General features: G+C 42.2%; 1 protein-coding gene across 13 annotated transcripts in view; it reads left to right on the plus strand.

Annotated features, from left to right (window-relative positions):
- LOC104315796 (poly(rC)-binding protein 3-like) overlaps window positions 1-16,989 on the plus strand; it is a 526,334-nt gene that overhangs the window by 474,968 nt on the left and 34,377 nt on the right. For all 13 annotated transcript variants that reach the window (XM_069778730.1, XM_069778731.1, XM_069778728.1 and 10 more), the window contains 6 exons: window positions 718-741; window positions 842-874; window positions 4,009-4,125; window positions 9,407-9,538; window positions 13,179-13,307; window positions 15,438-15,581. In XM_069778730.1, the coding sequence (XP_069634831.1) occupies window positions 718-741; window positions 842-874; window positions 4,009-4,125; window positions 9,407-9,538; window positions 13,179-13,307; window positions 15,438-15,581 (579 nt within the window). The remainder of the gene's footprint in view (window positions 1-717; window positions 742-841; window positions 875-4,008; window positions 4,126-9,406; window positions 9,539-13,178; window positions 13,308-15,437; window positions 15,582-16,989) is intronic.

Consider the following 16,989-nt stretch of genomic DNA (forward strand, 5'->3'; position numbering starts at 1 on the left):
ATGTGTCCAGACTATTCATTTTAGAGTTACTAACTTCCTTTTTGCTACCTGTTGGTTTTGTTCACCAAGGCTTTAACCTTTGGGATGTTGCCAGAACTGCCAAATTGTTCCCCTATTGTATGTTCACAGTCACATTTCTCAGTATTTTCTGTCCCTTCATGGAAGATTGTGGGAGCCCAGTAGCAATTCCCAAATCCCTAAAAAGTGATTAGCAATTATTGTTCTGTAAGTGCTTAATAGGGAGATTAAGACAGGCCACCAGGTGTTTACACAATAATACTCAGTAGCATGGAAATTCAGCTCTAGCTATTACATGGTGTAAAGAGGGTAAACGCCTGCCCTCAGGGAGATCAGCAATTATTTTGATGCTTGCATTATATCCTGTTTTCTTTAGCAGGTTGTGCAGTTATATTATTTTTGAACTTTTCATTCCCTGATAGGGGTTGACCTGTGTTTATAGTAGCAAGATTGATCTGTAGCCACAAGATCAGTTTCTGTTAAGGGTATTTTCCTTTCACAATCACTAAGCTGCAAAGCCACATTTTTCGTCCGCCCCTTTGTATCTAACATGGCATATTTGTATACAGCAACAATGGAAGGGGGCTATGCTTCACATTGCAGGTTTGAAATAAGTGATAGTGAAACAGTTTAGGAGCAGAGCAAATGCTCTTCGGTAGTGAATCGGATCATTCATTGTGTCTTCTTTTTCTGTTGCAGGAGGTTGGAAGCATTATCGGAAAGGTCAGGAAATTACTTTCTCTCTTTATTTTCATGACAAAATATTGTATATCGGTTCGCTTCATCAGCCCAGGCTAACTTTTTTTTCCTCTTTCTTTAACAGAAAGGTGAGACAGTTAAGAAGATGAGGGAGGAGGTAAGACAAGCCTTGATGTCTTTCTTTACTTGCCTTTCTTTCCAGCTCGGAGAGCAGGGAAATTGAGCGTTTGCAGACCGACACTGCCATCAAGTGGGCAGTTAATTTAACATCACCATTCTTTGCAAGTGGCGGTATATAAATGCTCTGGCCTAAATTAAACATTATTGTTAATGTAACCTCCTTATCGCCACAGCAGTCTGGAGCCTTTCATTCCCACAGCAATATGCCTGCTGCTGTCTTATCTCAGGAACAGCCTAGCCAGCATGATTCTGTGCATCAAAATCACTGTATCTTTCTTTAGAGTACCAACACCGGTCCTGCACGTGGTTTGGCCTCTGGTAGAGTTTCCAAAATCTGAAACCAAGCATTGGACCGATGCTGCGTAAAGTTTGAGGGTAGACACAAGCTTCATCAGAGCTGGAGCCAGACTTGCATAACTCAAAAAGTATCCCTCTTCCATGTCTTGGCAAAGCCTTAACTTTTCATCGTTTTGCAGCTGTGAGTAGGATGCGGACAGGGTAGAGCTGCACGCCCACCACTCGCATCCTTTGAAAAGGTTGTAAACACAAAATAGCTAACTAAAACAGGGCACTGCATAAACCTCAGTCTCCCCAGTGTCCACAACGCGGCTTTCCCTGCCACAGAGCAATCTGCGCGGTCTTCAGAGGATTGTGCCCAGGTGGAGCTTACAGACCCACACTTGTCCTCCAAGGCAGCACATCTTACCTGGAGATGCATATATTTGTCCTTCTTTGAAGCAAGTGCTAAAAGCATAAGTCAAAAGACAAATCCTATTGTTTAAAACTTTAGGAGTGCAAAGTGTATAGGGAATGCCTCCAGAAAAGTCAGTTTGGTTCTGGTAAATCTGCAGTATGTTACTATGTCAGCTGCTTTGTTGTTTTATACACTGATAGAAGGTCTGTGGCAGGGAAATCTCTAAGTATTTGCAGTAAAGAAAATTCCTGAGATCCATCTTTAAATATATACAACAAGGAGTTCATTGTCAGGCTGACTGAGTTCAGAGCTCCTTTTCTGATGATAAGAGTTTTCACCCATGTTTTCACACATAAGTAAATTTGCTAAGACTTAAAAAAAATACAAGAAAAAAATGTTTCTAATATACTAGGTAATCCTGCCAGTTGATTAAACACATCTTAGTTTAATTATTAATTATGATCATGGGCAGATATCTTTGGGTATAAATTGCATGAACAAAAGGGAAGCCATCGTTGGAGAGCGCTCCTGACTTCTGAGTTAAACATCTTAGAGAAGCGTTATGATCCCTGGTTAGTTTTTCAAGATAAATATCAAATGTTCTTCTTCCACTCCCGAAAACCTACTGTCATGTACGTGGGGTCACAAGAGACTTTGTTTGATCAGTTTTTTTAAAAGAAAGGAATTATATGCATCTTTATATCAGCACAGGAGTAAGAGGCTGCGTCTCCACATGATGATAACTTGGTCCTCCTTTAAGTGACTACCTTCTTCAGAACTTCTTTATAAGCAAAACGCAACTTTATTTTGACTTTCCTGACAGATGTGGCAAGGTGCATGCCATCTTTATGGCATGAAATGTAACTCTGTCTTGCTCTGTCATTGGAGAAATATCAGAGACAACTTTTGGCCTAAAGAAAAGTACAAAACCCTCGGTTCTGTACCCTGCAGTTGTCAACCTCCTACGCAAACATGGAGGCCACCACATAACACTTGAATTGCCGTAGCTCTGCTTTGACCCGTCATCTACTGGAGGAGTAACATCTGTGAATTTTGGCTGCCGCCGATCCCCGGTGGAGCGATCTTCCAGACGAGCTCCCACGGCTCCGGTTTCAAAGGAAGAGCCGTGCTTTGCGCCAAGGCGGCCGTGGGACGGGCAGGCCTGCCCGCTGCCGGCAGCTCTGCCAGACGTTGCCACCAGCATGAAGGAGGCCTTGGCCGCCATCTCCTTCCTGATCCAGCGCTGGTGTTTGACGAGGAGGGCAAAGTCCCGCTCAGGTCGGCCTGTCGGAAGAAGCACCTGCTGCCCCTTCTCACCTATGAACGCCGAGTATATCTGACAGCCGAGGTCGTGGCAGCAAGATTTTTCTATCGTCGGCAGCGTTGGGGGTCTTTTGTTGTCGTGTTTGGTTGCTGTTATACGGGGAAATAAGACATCTCGCTGTCAAGCAGCACATGAACGAGGGCTCAGACACACAACACATTAGCCGATTGGTGGTAACCCTGAAGGCAAAGGGCCAAATTAACCCAGATTATCTCACATTTTCTGTAGGCCCAGATCCTCGAGAGGGTCAGTGCCTGTGGATGAGTTGAGGCTCCACTGAGTCGTTAGACTGCATTAACTCATTTCCATGCCTGAAACCTCAGGGAAAGTGTAGGGTGGGTCTTACCTGAACTGGCTTTGATCATTATCTACACCAAGATCCTCTTAAATATATTTACATCTAGTTTAGGGGTTTTCTCTGCACTGCCACACTGGCATAAAGAGGACTAAGTATACTTGAGAGCCGCCCTGGCTTGTCTCCAAGACTTACGGTTTTCTAACTCCTTCCAACAGGCTGCTTGCCTTAAGGAGATAACACCGTTACTGTTGCCTGTCCTACCGCTACTCCTTTAAAGGGTCGTTCAGTGCCTATTAATTGACTGCCTTTACGCGAGACACGTCTATAAGGAACCTTCACAGCGCAAAGCAATACCCCCAGATAGACAGATCGAGTCCTGCCTTTGGGTCTGCAAACCAGAAATCTGCATCTTTCCTGGGAGCTGCTGGTGCTCCCTGGAGACAACAACCTCGTCTGAAATTCTGCAGCTCCAGTCCTATTTAAGGTTAACCCTGCAAGAGGGAAGGGTAAAGACTTGATTGTGGAATTATTTGCAACTTTGAGTTACAGAGGCACTATTTGCATGCTGCGATGAAGGCTGTATAAGTATTTACCCAGGCAGAATCCGGCTTCCTGCAGTTAGATGAATTTTTGGAGTGAGATCAGTTTATGCTGAAATTATATGATGTTGGGGCTGCAGTTGTAGGAGAGGGAATTAGATGCCTCAAGATATTCCTTCCCCAACTATATCCCTAATCCTACTTAGTTTCCTCCCTGGGAAGTATAAATTTGAAAAATGTTTGTTCTTTTTGACAGAGTGGTGCTCGAATCAATATTTCAGAAGGCTCCTGTCCAGAGAGAATTGTGACAATAACAGGCCCAACAGATGCAATTTTTAAAGCTTTTTCTATGATTGCACTAAAATTTGAAGAGGTAAGCAAATAAAATACTTTTTTTCCTCTCTTCAAGTTGAAATACAAACACTGTTTGAATTTTCTCATGTTTGCTTTAATGTTAAATATGATTTGTTTAATGTTCTATTTAATAGCAATGAAAATGGTGGTATTTTTATAAATGCTTTTGGCAGTAACGCTGAAGAAAAATAATGGGTCGATTTACAAGCTGTTTGATCATTTCTTTTGCTTTTTGGAGGCTTCAGGGAAAAGCAATTGCTTCTAGTAATGTGCACTAATGGTAGGAAAAATGTCTTGGAAAATTTCTGGTCCCATTGTGGGTTCAATTTGAAAAGAATAATTGCCTAACTTTTAGCTCTGTTTTTCTATGATTCCATTTGGTATTGATGTAAATTTTATATATGTCAAAATGAATATATAACTTAACTAGAAAATTTTTCTTTTAAAAACAAACTATATGATTACCAATTACCAATTACCATATCTAAAACTTGGCTTTTAAAATTAATTAAAATAAAGGCACTAAGAGTAAGTGAGACAAGAGCTCAATTTACTGTAAAATAACTCTTCTGTGCAGATACGCACTTAAAGTGCTGGGATCTCCTCAAGTTTCTTGGACCAACTACAATTAGATATGGCCACCACTTTAATGGGAAACCTCACAAAAAAGACAGCAGACTACAGAACACGAACCCTGGTCACTCAGGAGAGGATTTAACTCCCTCTGCTTTTGAAAATCACACATCTAGTCCAGGCATCTCTCCTGATGGGAGATTGATGGGAAATGTCAGCGTGTGCCTTTATTTACCCATGGTGATTCTTCACATTTAGAGCAACAGGACTAGAAAAGAGCTTGTGGGTCATCAGGTGCAGTTGTCTTCTAGCATAAGCAGTATGTCTTGCAACTTGCATCTTCACAGCTTGATCAAAAATTAGTTAGCTCTTTTTCTGTTTCCTGATATTAGATCCACAATCTCAGTTCTCTGATAATTAGACACCTTTTTTTTCACTCCTCACCTGAATTTATCCATGAACAGTTTATGCAGCTTGGCTTCTGTGCCAGCACTGGCCGTTAGTTTAAGTAATTCTTGCCTTTTCATCCCTGACGATTCCCCTCTTCGACCTATCTTTAGGAAACAGTTTTATCCCCTCACACCCTTGCTTTTGCCAGAGCGAGCGAGCGAGCCAAGCTCAGTCTTTCAGAAGATGCATTCCCCACCCCTGTCCTAACCCTAGCAGTCCCTTTCTACCTTTTCCCAGTTACAGTTTGTATTAAATGCATGTGTTAATTGTGGACGGGTTGCAAATGAAGTTCCACGGGGCTTATTTAATGGCACTAACAGTCCTTTCTCCTGGCTATCGTGCTATAGTATCTCTATTGCTGCTGGAAATGCCTCACGTCCTTCTAGTGTCATGCTTTGCACACAAGCGCGCTGTGCCTGGCGGGCATCCCCAGCTCCCGCTCAGTTGTTCGCAGTGAGAACCTTCCTGGAAGCCCCCAGACAAATGACCCTTTTTTTTTTTTTATACTGCAAATGTTAATCCCGTTTATATTTCTCCAATCCTTCATGGGTTTTCAGATCTTCCTTTGTGATATTCCAATCTTTCAACACATTGATAAAGTACTCTGGTTTTGTGGCATGGTATATTTTAAAAGAACGCTAATTTTTCTTCCTTACCAGTTTTTAATGAGATAATAATGATTTTGAGGTTGAATCCTGCAGGACTACACAAGTAATTCTCTGCAGCCCAATTTTAAGACCACCTGTTGTCACCTCCTCCTCAGCTTTATCTCCTACCCAACTTGTACCAATCCCTGCTTCTTCTAGCTTAAGAAGCAGCTTCGTGTATGGTACCATACCCTCCAATCCACGGATACCTGGAGAGAGCAGTCTCTCTGCTCTTTACATGAAAAACATGCTCTGCTTAAGGCCTTATCCTGAAAAATGCTAAGGGAATCATTAACAGAGATAATCCCTGCCAGTTCCCACCAAAGTGAGTACCCAGGGGAAATAACCTTGCATTTCTCATAAAAACATCGAACACTGCACAGCATCAGATCCCCACCCCACCACCCAACACCACGTTGTCTTTGAAAGTGCTGTAGCTAGCAATAGGGAAAGAAATCTGGAATTCAGGCATCTGACTGGATTTTATGCGTATTTACCCTTGTAGATTTTAGAGGACGTCTGGACTTTTCATGTGGATATTTCTAAAGGGGTATTGGCATTCCCTGCAGATAAGGGACTCCAGTTATATTCTGAAATATCTGTATTTAGTTTTAATATAATTGGCTTCTTGTATATTTAAAGGAACAGTGGTAAAGAAAATAGCTCATATAATCAGTTAGGTTTCCTATAATTACTCCTGTCAATAAAATGAGGTAACTGTAACACTTTGGAGGCAACATAAAGTACTGTTTCAGAAATTACAAGCGAGCTAGGTACCAAATGTTATTTTTCATGCATATTTTTTTGTTGGAGATTTCTTCAGCCATTTAAAAATTTGACAATCCCAGAGCAGACGGTGCCTAGCCCAGCTCTGGTTATCGCACCTACCTTCAAACAGAACAAAAAAGATGCATGTGTGAGACTGATAGTTTTGGGGATTTTTTGGTATTTGTTATGCACGCCCACATGAAGCGTTTTGGCATGAAGTCCTTGAACCCTTAATTTCAACCCTACAGCTGTATAGCTGGGGATAAGCAAGTCTAGGAAGACATGGGAGCCCTCAATGCTTTTCTAAAGTTAGCGAAAAGCTCAAAATGCGTCAGATAATAAAAAAGAAAGATCTGGAGGAGTGTTCTCTGTGTGGTTGCTCTGCAGACTTATATCACTCTGCTTTGACAGCCTTCCTAATAAAAGTTGATTTTCTAGCAGCCTGATGATGAATTTACAAGCTAGGTAGGTAATTACATAAGTAACTGAAGTATTTACTGCTGAGGAAAAAGAGACTTGTTAAAAAATGGCACTAACCCAGGCAGACCACTGGAGTTGCAAGAGAGGACATTTTAGAGCAGTGATTTCCAGACTGGAGGCTGAGACCCAAGAAATGCAGCTCTAAGTTCACTGGTGAATGGGGCAGCTCTGGTATTGGGCATAAATATGCATAATCTACTGGAAGCACGTGGTAGTTAAGTGCTCGAAAAACCAGCAGGCAGAGCTCAGTGGTCAAACCTTCTCCAAATAAATAAGAAAAAGTTTGGTGGAACCCATGTTTATTTGCAAACATTTACAAAGAAATTGCTCAGCCCTAGGAATAAACAGAAGAGAAAGGCAAGGTGATAAAAGCAGTTGGGATGGTGCTTTTTTGACAAATGCTAACTCCTGCTGCTAAAGACAACTGTTCTGTGAGAAAGTCTCCAGACAGCCCTACTTGGGAGCCTGCAGGTCTGGAGGGGATTTTTTTCTGCTCATTTCTTTTTTGTTGTGTTTTTAAGCTGGACTAACTCCTTCACGCACTCCACGCTGCTGAGCCTGCGTGTTTACGTTTTGTTCTTTTTAAATGATGAGGAGAAAATAAAGAGACTAACGGCTTCCAATTTTTGTGAAGTGCTTCTGAAGGCAGTAAGTGCAGCGAAGGCTTTGAGGCCAGGCCACGTAACGTGGAAGTGGGAGACATTATCAGGGTCGTGCTGGGTGGCTGAAGAGGGTTATTTACCTACATCTGGATGATCGTGTGCCTCCACCTGACACAAACGTGATATAGTGAGATGGCATCTTCCAGCTGAAAAATTGTCATGACTTGCACTTTATTTCAGATACACGGGTGCTGCAAAATTCTGTTATCCCTCTCGCTTTGTTTTGGGTTGCAATCTCTCACTGACACGGGCACTAAACAAAATGTGAGTTACTGGCTGGCAGAGGAATGATTTGATAGCTCTCTTGTGGCATGCAGCAATGCCTCATTCTGTTCAAGATTTTTTTTCTTCTCTTTCAAGCTAAGCAAGGTCACACTGAGCCATTTCTTGGACGGAAGAATGCTGCCATCACAAATGCAGAGCTACTGCAGGTGTCAGTGCTGGTGTCACTGAGCTCCCGCACCGGTTCAACAAGGCATGCAGGGTTGTTTAAAGTACTTTTTTTTTTTAATTTGACGTCCTGATATCACACAGTATAGGCACTCCCCCCCAAGTGGTAATCTTTGATAAGCGAGAATGTAGGGAAACATCAATTCTGTCTGCTGGAACTCTTATTGCATCGTAAATGAGTTAAATGAAAATGAAATACATGTTTTCTGTCATCCTGTCCTATTCTTTTGGGTAGCATTTCTGTGAAGGATGTAAAAGCTGTGCCATGCCACCTCACAGATGGACGAGATGGTGTTTTCAGCTCACAGCTAGTGTTAGCAAACCACGTCGAGATTCACACGAGTTGTTGCACAAGTGCTATGCAGCCTGTGGCTTTTTTTGGTGATCCTAAGTGCTCTCAACAGCATCCCATCGATCAGGGGGAAAATAAGCTTTATCTTCTCCTTTGTGGTGAAGATATTAGAGGGATTGTTTTGTCTTGGCTAGAAGGTTTTGAACTAGCAAAATATATTTAAAACAATGTAAACCTTGTGATAAGTAGTATATTGAAATGCTCATGAAAATCTGCAGTGTAGTCTCATTGGATAATGAGATACATGGATACAGGTTACATTACCTGGGTACAGGTTATTGTTGTTCTGCTGAGCTCTTTGTACTCTGGTTACATAGCTGTGATGGAAAAGATTTTGGAAATTATGTAACACTACAAATACTTACGGATCTGCTGCAAAAGAGAAGTTAAACCGGGGGGGGTGGCAAAATATTTATCAAAATAATCTGATTTTCTCTGCTTCAGATTATTAGACAGATTCTTTGTCATTCCCTTTTTTTAACCTCTTTTCTTTGTATCAAACCTGACAAGAAATTGCGTGAAATGTAAAGATACATCATTTAGTAGAAGTGTTCTAATTGAGATGGTGGAAAACAGACCAAATCGGGATTTGGGGGCCTGTAAACTCAAAAGCCTCTTTGCCTTTTCCATCTGCTTCGGCTGGTCTAGTGAGAGATACCACCTCCTCCTAACCTTGCCTCAGAGACCGGCCTCTGGTCCCGCAGCGTGGACCTGCAACACCAGACGGCAAAAAAATTCCTCCGGCACAAGCTGCTTGCGCGGTTCGTGCTTACGGCTTTACCTGCGATAGAAACAAACCACAACTGGTCGCACGCTCCCCAGGTCTCCACGACCAGATCTGGGCATTTGCTCTGAGCCCTTCAGTTCTTACCAGGAATGCCAAATCCTCCGCTAATTCTCCTGACGTTGTGATTACAGGACATAAACGCTTCAATGACAAACAGCACGGTGACAAGCAAACCGCCTGTAACGCTGCGGCTCGTCGTCCCGGCAAGTCAGTGTGGATCCCTTATAGGAAAAGGAGGTTCCAAAATCAAAGAAATCAGGGAGGTAAGTCTTGGGATGTCTGCTGGGAACACTGGCTAGCTCGGTGTCCCACCGCGGCCACCGCCGGCCGCCGCGCTTTGCTCCTCACACGAACGTGAGCGTGTGCTGAGTGAAAAGCCTGGAAAAGCCTCTCTCGGGGGGAAGCCGGGGTTCAGCACGACTGTACCCTTCTACCTTCCTTGAAGCTAAAGACCGCGCGTGAAGTACAGAAACAGCTTTACAACGCGTTAGTCTCTGATGCACAATTTAGCAAAGCGACAGAAATGGCTCGTCCCCTCCTCAGCGATACTCAGCTGATCCCCAGTTGGAGCGTTGCAGCCACTTCCAAATTAGCTACCGCCCTCGCAGCCAGAGAAAGACCCAAGTAGCACTGGGGAGTCCAGGTTAGTAGGTCAAAAGCTTGATCTACTTTTTAGAAAAAAATTTAGTTTCATACTCCTTTCTTGTTTCTCCCTAATCTCACTGTACCACAGGTGACCCGATTTCATGTATTCCGAACCCATATTGACTTTTTTTTCATCCAGACTTTAGCTAAAGTTATTCATTCAATGTGCTGTGCTATTAGCCTCATTTTCCTTTAACCAGAAAATGCAAAAATTGTCATACAGTGCCAGTTTTAATTCTTCCATGCATGACTGTAACGACATAGCACATGCCAAGCCAGGGATCCAATGTTTGTAATCAGTCAAAAAAGAAAATTAGGTACATGCTCAGTTATGTAGAGAAAATCTGAATAGGACATTTTGGGAAAAATGGATTTTTATTCCGGAGAAAGTGACAGTACTCCTTCTAAATTTGCATTCATTCCAACATGGGATGAGGTGTTGAATATCAAGATAACATGCTGATCAATTTTTTTCATTTGACTATGTCAAAACAGAAGCTTTTGACAGGCTTTACCAAAGTGAAACCTCCTTTTTTTATCTAAAATGAAGATTTGAGACAGTAGGTTTCAGTGAGCTTTTACGTTTCATTTCAAATGTGAAAAAAAAGTTAATGGATATTTTTTCTATGAAGGAAATTTTGATCAAATGTCAAAAAGGAGTGGAAAATCCTTTGATCAAAATTTTGTATCCAGCATTTGCTATGAAATGTTAGTTTATGGTAGCCTTGGAAGGAAAGGTGATGGTAGAGGACAGTTAAGGGTCTCATGCTTTCGACTTTTAGGTTTGTCCAAATTATTTCAATTCCAATGTGATTGTCCCAGGAGTTTTTTTAACAAATCCCTCTGAAGGCTTATCTTACCTTTCAGGATTTGGCCGCTACTGAAAGGGTCTTTTCTCTCCTTGCGTACAGGGAAGTAAAAGCAGCGTGTACCGCTTCCATTAGCTGACAGAGCTGCCAAAGCTGTTTCAGATTTTTTGTTGCCAAGCAAACAACCTGTTCTTCCTCCATGCGCCTCTTGCTTTGTAAACCATGTTCATGAAAACACGCGTAGGTTGTCTGCTGTAAACTCGCAGAAAAACAATTCAGAGCCCTGCCATTTGAAGGGGGTCTCTGTGCTTACTGAGACCTGCAAATAAAAGGCAATTACAAATCAGATTTTTTTTTTTTTTGGTTGAAATGCTGTTACTTTATTTTTCATCAAACAGTCCGGGAGCTATGCCTGTCAGTAGTCCTTACTGAAAAACCAGCTTTTGAGATGCGGGAGAAAGGAGTCGCTTGATGACACTGAGGGGAAGAAAGCATTATTTCTGTGCAGATGTCAGGGTCATAGGAAACCTTCTCTCTTTTTTTGTTTAATCCCAGAAAAGTGAGAGGCGACCTCAGCCACGAGACATGATTTCTCTTGGTCCTCCAGATCTCTTAGGTGTCCAGGAGAGCTGTCAGGCAGCAGGAATCCAGCTGATTTCTTAGTTGTGTTAAAATAGGAGCAGGCGTGAGTGTGAACTGTGTGCTGGTAAGTGCTTAGCTCTAGGTTTTACAGCTGTCGGTACTTTGGATTTGATTTTATTTTAAATATTGGTGACCTCATCCAGAGCACTGAGTGCTTTTAGGACGTAGGTTTTTAAAGGTGAGATTGGTCTGTTGGTCTGTGTACATTAAATGACCGAAGTGATTCTTCTGGTGAGCACAGTTTCAAAAGCAATTACCTACTAGCCTAGTACAAGAAAGTAAAAGGATAGTGTTTGGCCAAATAGCTGTTTTGATAAGGCTAATGTAGTGAGAAGTCACACTGCACGTTTTCTTAAGCATAAGGATAGTGGACAAAATATTACTCATTTTTTTGTTGCTGATATATGACCAAAGTCAAAGAATAAACAAGATTGGCACTGGAAGCAAATGCATAAATGACTGCAGTATTTGGCAGAGTATTTTGTGCTAGATGTACAGATACCCAGAACCGTACGTTAAACAGCAAATACAATCAAACAGAAAAAAAAGGAGCATCCAGCTTGAGATGTGATCTAATTTCATCATCACACAAGACGCTGAGCAGCAATTGCACGAGGGATGGTCTTTTGCATTCAGTGATGTACCCAGGAACAACATGTAGGCTTGCAGTACTGTTTTCAAGATAAGATTACAAAAAAAAAAAAAAGCAAAGCAAAGCATGACTGATTGATCAAATTATGGTGAAATTCCAAAGCACATTATAGAGCAAGGAATTGATATTCTGGCCTTAAACAGTACTAGTGAACAGAAGATGCAATCAGTAATTTAATGTCTTTGGAAAGAAGAATAACATGTGTTGTATCTAACTAGCAGGAAAACAAATTAACTCCTTGCTGACTGACACAAAGTCAATGGTTACTGAAAATACTTTTCTTAAAAAGCCCGAAATATTGCATTGCAATAACAGTCAGGAATAGATTTTGTTTGTAATATGCGAAAGTGCTAACTTAATATGAAATGCCTGGGTTTTTCTCTGTTGACTGAAAAGGTCTTCCAGGATGTTTGTGAAATAATGCCAAGGGTTGTTTTGGTCTCATGTATTTTTTTCCTTTCTTTGTGAGGTTTTTTTTTTTGGTTAACTAAGATACATTAGTGCCAAGATCAAATTTAAAAAAAAAAAAAGAAAACAAAACTGGCTCATTACCTCCTTGGGTTCATTAATGAGCTAAAAGTTGATGATGTGCATATATTTAATCAACACTAATTACAATTTAGAAATGCTTCTGTACCATCCTAAGATATTCCAGAGCATAAGGCAGCCCCAAATTTCATCCAGAGACACAGGTCAGCCATCAGTGGATTAAAGAGCCATTTATCTGCAGCTCATTTGATTAGCAGACCTTCTTCAGTTATCAGCACTTTTTTCCTTTTTTTTTATTATTGAAAAGTGCTTCACTTCACCTCTTTTCATTTTTTAGTCAGCATCGCAACTGTCTGTCTCTGAGAGGGTTAAAAGACTTGTCCTGAAATTTCAGGTCACAGTTATTCATTAACAGCTACTGCGGACTAATCTTCCTAGGGTAGGGGTGTTTGCAAATTGGCTTGAACAGGCAAATCCGTGTCCCGCCAGACCCCAATTACCCCGCCTGGGCGCGAGTTTACAGACGCGCTCTACCGCGCGTCTAGCGGAGAAAAGACAAAAAGTCGAGAGGCGCGTCCCTTCCATCACGGGTGAATCGCTGGCTTTGGAGAGGTGCCGTCGCCTGCCCGCCGGTGACGCTCTCTCTTTGCTTTGTCTCTGCTCAAGTCCACAGGAGCCCAGGTGCAGGTAGCGGGCGATATGCTGCCGAACTCGACGGAGCGCGCCGTGACCATATCGGGCACTCCCGACGCCATCATCCAGTGCGTGAAACAAATCTGCGTGGTTATGCTGGAGGTAAGCGGGAGCTTGGCCTCTCACGCGGGAGATGCTCAAACACGTTACTCGTTTTCAGTTGCCCTGGGTTGCCCAGGGGTTGCCGCCTACCGTTGAAATCAGGGATTTCAAGAGGACGCTGCTGGACCGTGCCCTGCCTGGTGTTTGAGAGCGTCTCGCGGCAGGGGTTAGCAATCAAAGACCGGGGCTGTCACGACACTGGCAAACAACACACCAGGTCCAGCGTGGAGCTGCAGCCTCTTCTGAGAGAAAAGTGTTTTATTCTGATGCAGAATAGGGCAGAAAACATCTAGGTCTTGTTTTAAATAGAAATAACTCCGACTAGAGTAATCTAGATTTGCCAGGACTTTTTGCTTCCTTAGGGTCAGGTCATCGCATAAGGCCAGAAGGTGTCATTTTGATGGCAGTTTTTTAGCTCTTAGATTAAATGATACAAAATTAATGTATATAAAAATCTGGGCGTTTTAACCCTTGCTGAAAATGCGCATAATTTCGTGCAAGTACATTTCTCAACTGATTAAGTTGAACAGAAGTTTGGGGGAAAAAAAAAATTCAGCAAATTAAATATTTTGACCTAGTAACCGTAATTTTTGACAAGGGACATGAAACATCTCTGCTCTTATCACATTTTCTGCTGGAAAATTTTCTGTGTTTTTTTGTTTGGGTTTGCTCTAGTCAAGGGCTGTCTCATGACCATCTCTGACACCCTACCATTCTCTTATTCCTTAAAGAGGGGAGAAACAGTGGAGCGTTCGAGACAGCACTACCACTATTGGCTGTTCAGAAGCATGCAATGCATCAAAATGACATACAGCCTTTGCATCAAAGTGTCATACAGCCTAACGCAAATAAAAGCATAAAAACTAATAAATCCCCAGTGTTTTACTGGGCAGAAGTGACTTTTGCTTCAGTTTTTGCTGGACTGCTGTGAGGAAGGAGTTTCTTTATAAAATGCAAGACAACAGAAAGATAATATTAAAAAATAATTTTCGTTTGTTAGAGATGGAGTACATGATGGCAATAGTTATCAGCTTTGTGAATACGGAGTGTAGTCTATTGTCCAAGTGACATTCATGGAATAAATAGTTATTTGTTAAAGACGATGAGAGAAGCTGCTTCTCAAAATCAGAGACACGCAGTCCTATTTTCCCGCAGGTAGAGCCACTTATTAAATAACCAGTTTTGACAGAAGAAGTCCTTAATTTTAGCACTAGGCAAGTCACAAGCAGCACTAAGACGACACTGGCTTAACTACAGTTTGCTGCTTCAAACATTCAAGAAAATGAATGTGATCTATTTGCAGCATATATTTAATTTGGCAACAAACACTTTTATTGACATGAAATAGCTATTTATATGGTATTAATTAATGGAAGTGATATTGTTGTTACCTTCTTTGGTTGTAGTTAATGCACTGAAATCAGGGCACCATCCTGCTAGGTGTAGCACAGACAGCTTGAAGCCTTTTTTACAGACACGTGCTCCTGCTTTATTTATGAGGAGAAAGTTAGCCTTGCTTATGGGTTTTCCCTTTGGGTTGGGTCCTTGCCTTGGGCTACAGGGAACAAAATCCCTTTTCATGCATTACAAAGGCCATGGTTATGCTCCTGCAGAAGCCGGGAGGATTTTTCTCCAACCTTCCAGCTCAGTCAGACGAAAGGCAGGATCAGGCGGGTCATTTGCAATTGAAGAGCTGCTTAATTGAGTTGGTAAAACAAGAAACCTTGATGCGTAGCAGTGTAGGAAAGATCGATAAGCAGGAGATGTGCTCCGTGTTAACAAAGGGAGAGCACGGGCCGGACTCTTCCCAAAACATTGACAAATTTCAAAATTGTGCCTATGTTTCCTGACATGCCTAATGAAGCTTCACAGCTTCATCCGACGATGGCAGTAATGAAGCCACGAGTGCTAGCGCTGCCTGTTTCGGCTGTGCAGTCGGGACCTCGGCTCTTCTCCTCAAAGCCCAGACGACCGGCCTCCGGCTTGCTTTTGGGCTGCTGAGGTGGAGGGCAGGGTGGGCTGGGTTAGCTGCATGCCTTGTTGTCCGAGGTGACCGAGATAAGGAGTGGTTTTTTTAATACAAGCTCTGCTTCGTTCTGCATTTTGATTGCTTTGTGTTTTTGTCTGCAGTCCCCACCCAAAGGTGCCACCATCCCCTACCGTCCCAAACCTGCCTCTGCACCTATCATTTTTGCAGGTGGCCAGGTAAGAGCAGACACCATTTTGGCTTCAGCTGGAAACCACACCGTCTTGGCCCAACCTCAGCCAGCGCCTGTTAGTTTTCAACTTTTACTCTTTTTTGCCTGGTATAGTATTGATGTGCTTTGTCTACTCTGTGTGCTTACAGTCTGCAGGAAAGGAGAACACTGCATTGCAAACTTGATGCAAAATTGTGAGGACTGGTAGTTTACCTACATTTAAAATGAACTTATGTAATTAGGAAAAGCTTGCCCTTCTGCGAATTGAGAGGTGTCCAAATCACATGCTGCCTGAGTGGGCCAAAATTCCTTATTGTAGGGGGTTTTTTTTTCACACTTGCAGCTCCACTAGCAGTATAAGCAGTTTTGTCATTTTTCAGAGGTGATCAAACAGCAGGATGTCTCTGCTCATGAAAGGCATAATTGTTCTCTCACAGTTTTCCTATTTTTTAGGACCAAATAGTGCATTTTGCAGGAAAAATTTACACACACATAATTTCTGCTGCTTATAGTCCCTCAGGACCAAGTAGCAATGGGGTTCTGAGGTTACAGGAACTACATACATGCAAGCGTAAACCTTCCCAACCAGGGCATGCAACAACCTGATTGATAAAACAAGAACAGTGTTGTTCCTGTTTCTTTTTTTATAAAGTGAAGTTTTGACGATTCCCCCTTCATCTTAAGCTATATCAGCCAGGGTTCTCATCTGCCTTTAAAACCCCGTGTGCAACGTGACTCTTCCTTGTCTTTTGATAATGCTCTGAAACGGGTCTGCAACGTGCCGCTGAGACGCGACGGGAATTTGCTCTGCCATCATCCGTCGCAAGGGGAACGCAGTTTTAATAACTGATGAGCCAGCAATGAACGCAGCTGGTAGGTACCCTAAAAACACGATAGGAGGCTCACAAGGGGACTCATATAGCCGCTATGTGCTATCATATAGCTGCCCAGATATGTGCAATGGTGGAGGAGTGAGATGCTGCAAGCCCTGTCCAACTCAAGGGGAAATAGATCTGCTAAATCTGGCCTAGAGGAATTCCTGGTGTTCAAGCCTAGTACTCTTAGTCGTCTTCAGAATAAGAAATCTGCTTCCTTAGTGACCAAAATTGAATTGAAATTTAAAATAATTTGCTAGAAATTGGTCTATGACTGAAAGTTCAGAATAATTTACTCTGTATACAAGTTTACACTGCAGTGCTTTCCTTTAAGAAATAAGTGTGTATATATGCAACAGCCCATGTTCCCAGTATTGTAATTGCCACTACCTTCAGTGACTGTCTTTGTATGTGATTACTCAAAAGTATTGAAACTGTTTGCTAGAGTGCTCTGAGCAGTTTGTATAAATAATTGAAAGTGTCCTATTTTAAGGTCTAATAGCTCTTGTCATCTTCAGTTTTATCAGTTAAAAAACTGTTCTCAGTTTTCTAATGCAACTTTGTTGATGTGAGAAAGAGTGTAAGAGACCGATGCTTTCTGTGTGCTTT

The sequence above is a fragment of the Haliaeetus albicilla genome, chromosome 3, assembly GCF_947461875.1.
Source record: "Haliaeetus albicilla chromosome 3, bHalAlb1.1, whole genome shotgun sequence".
In the NCBI taxonomy this organism is placed as follows: domain Eukaryota; kingdom Metazoa; phylum Chordata; class Aves; order Accipitriformes; family Accipitridae; genus Haliaeetus; species Haliaeetus albicilla.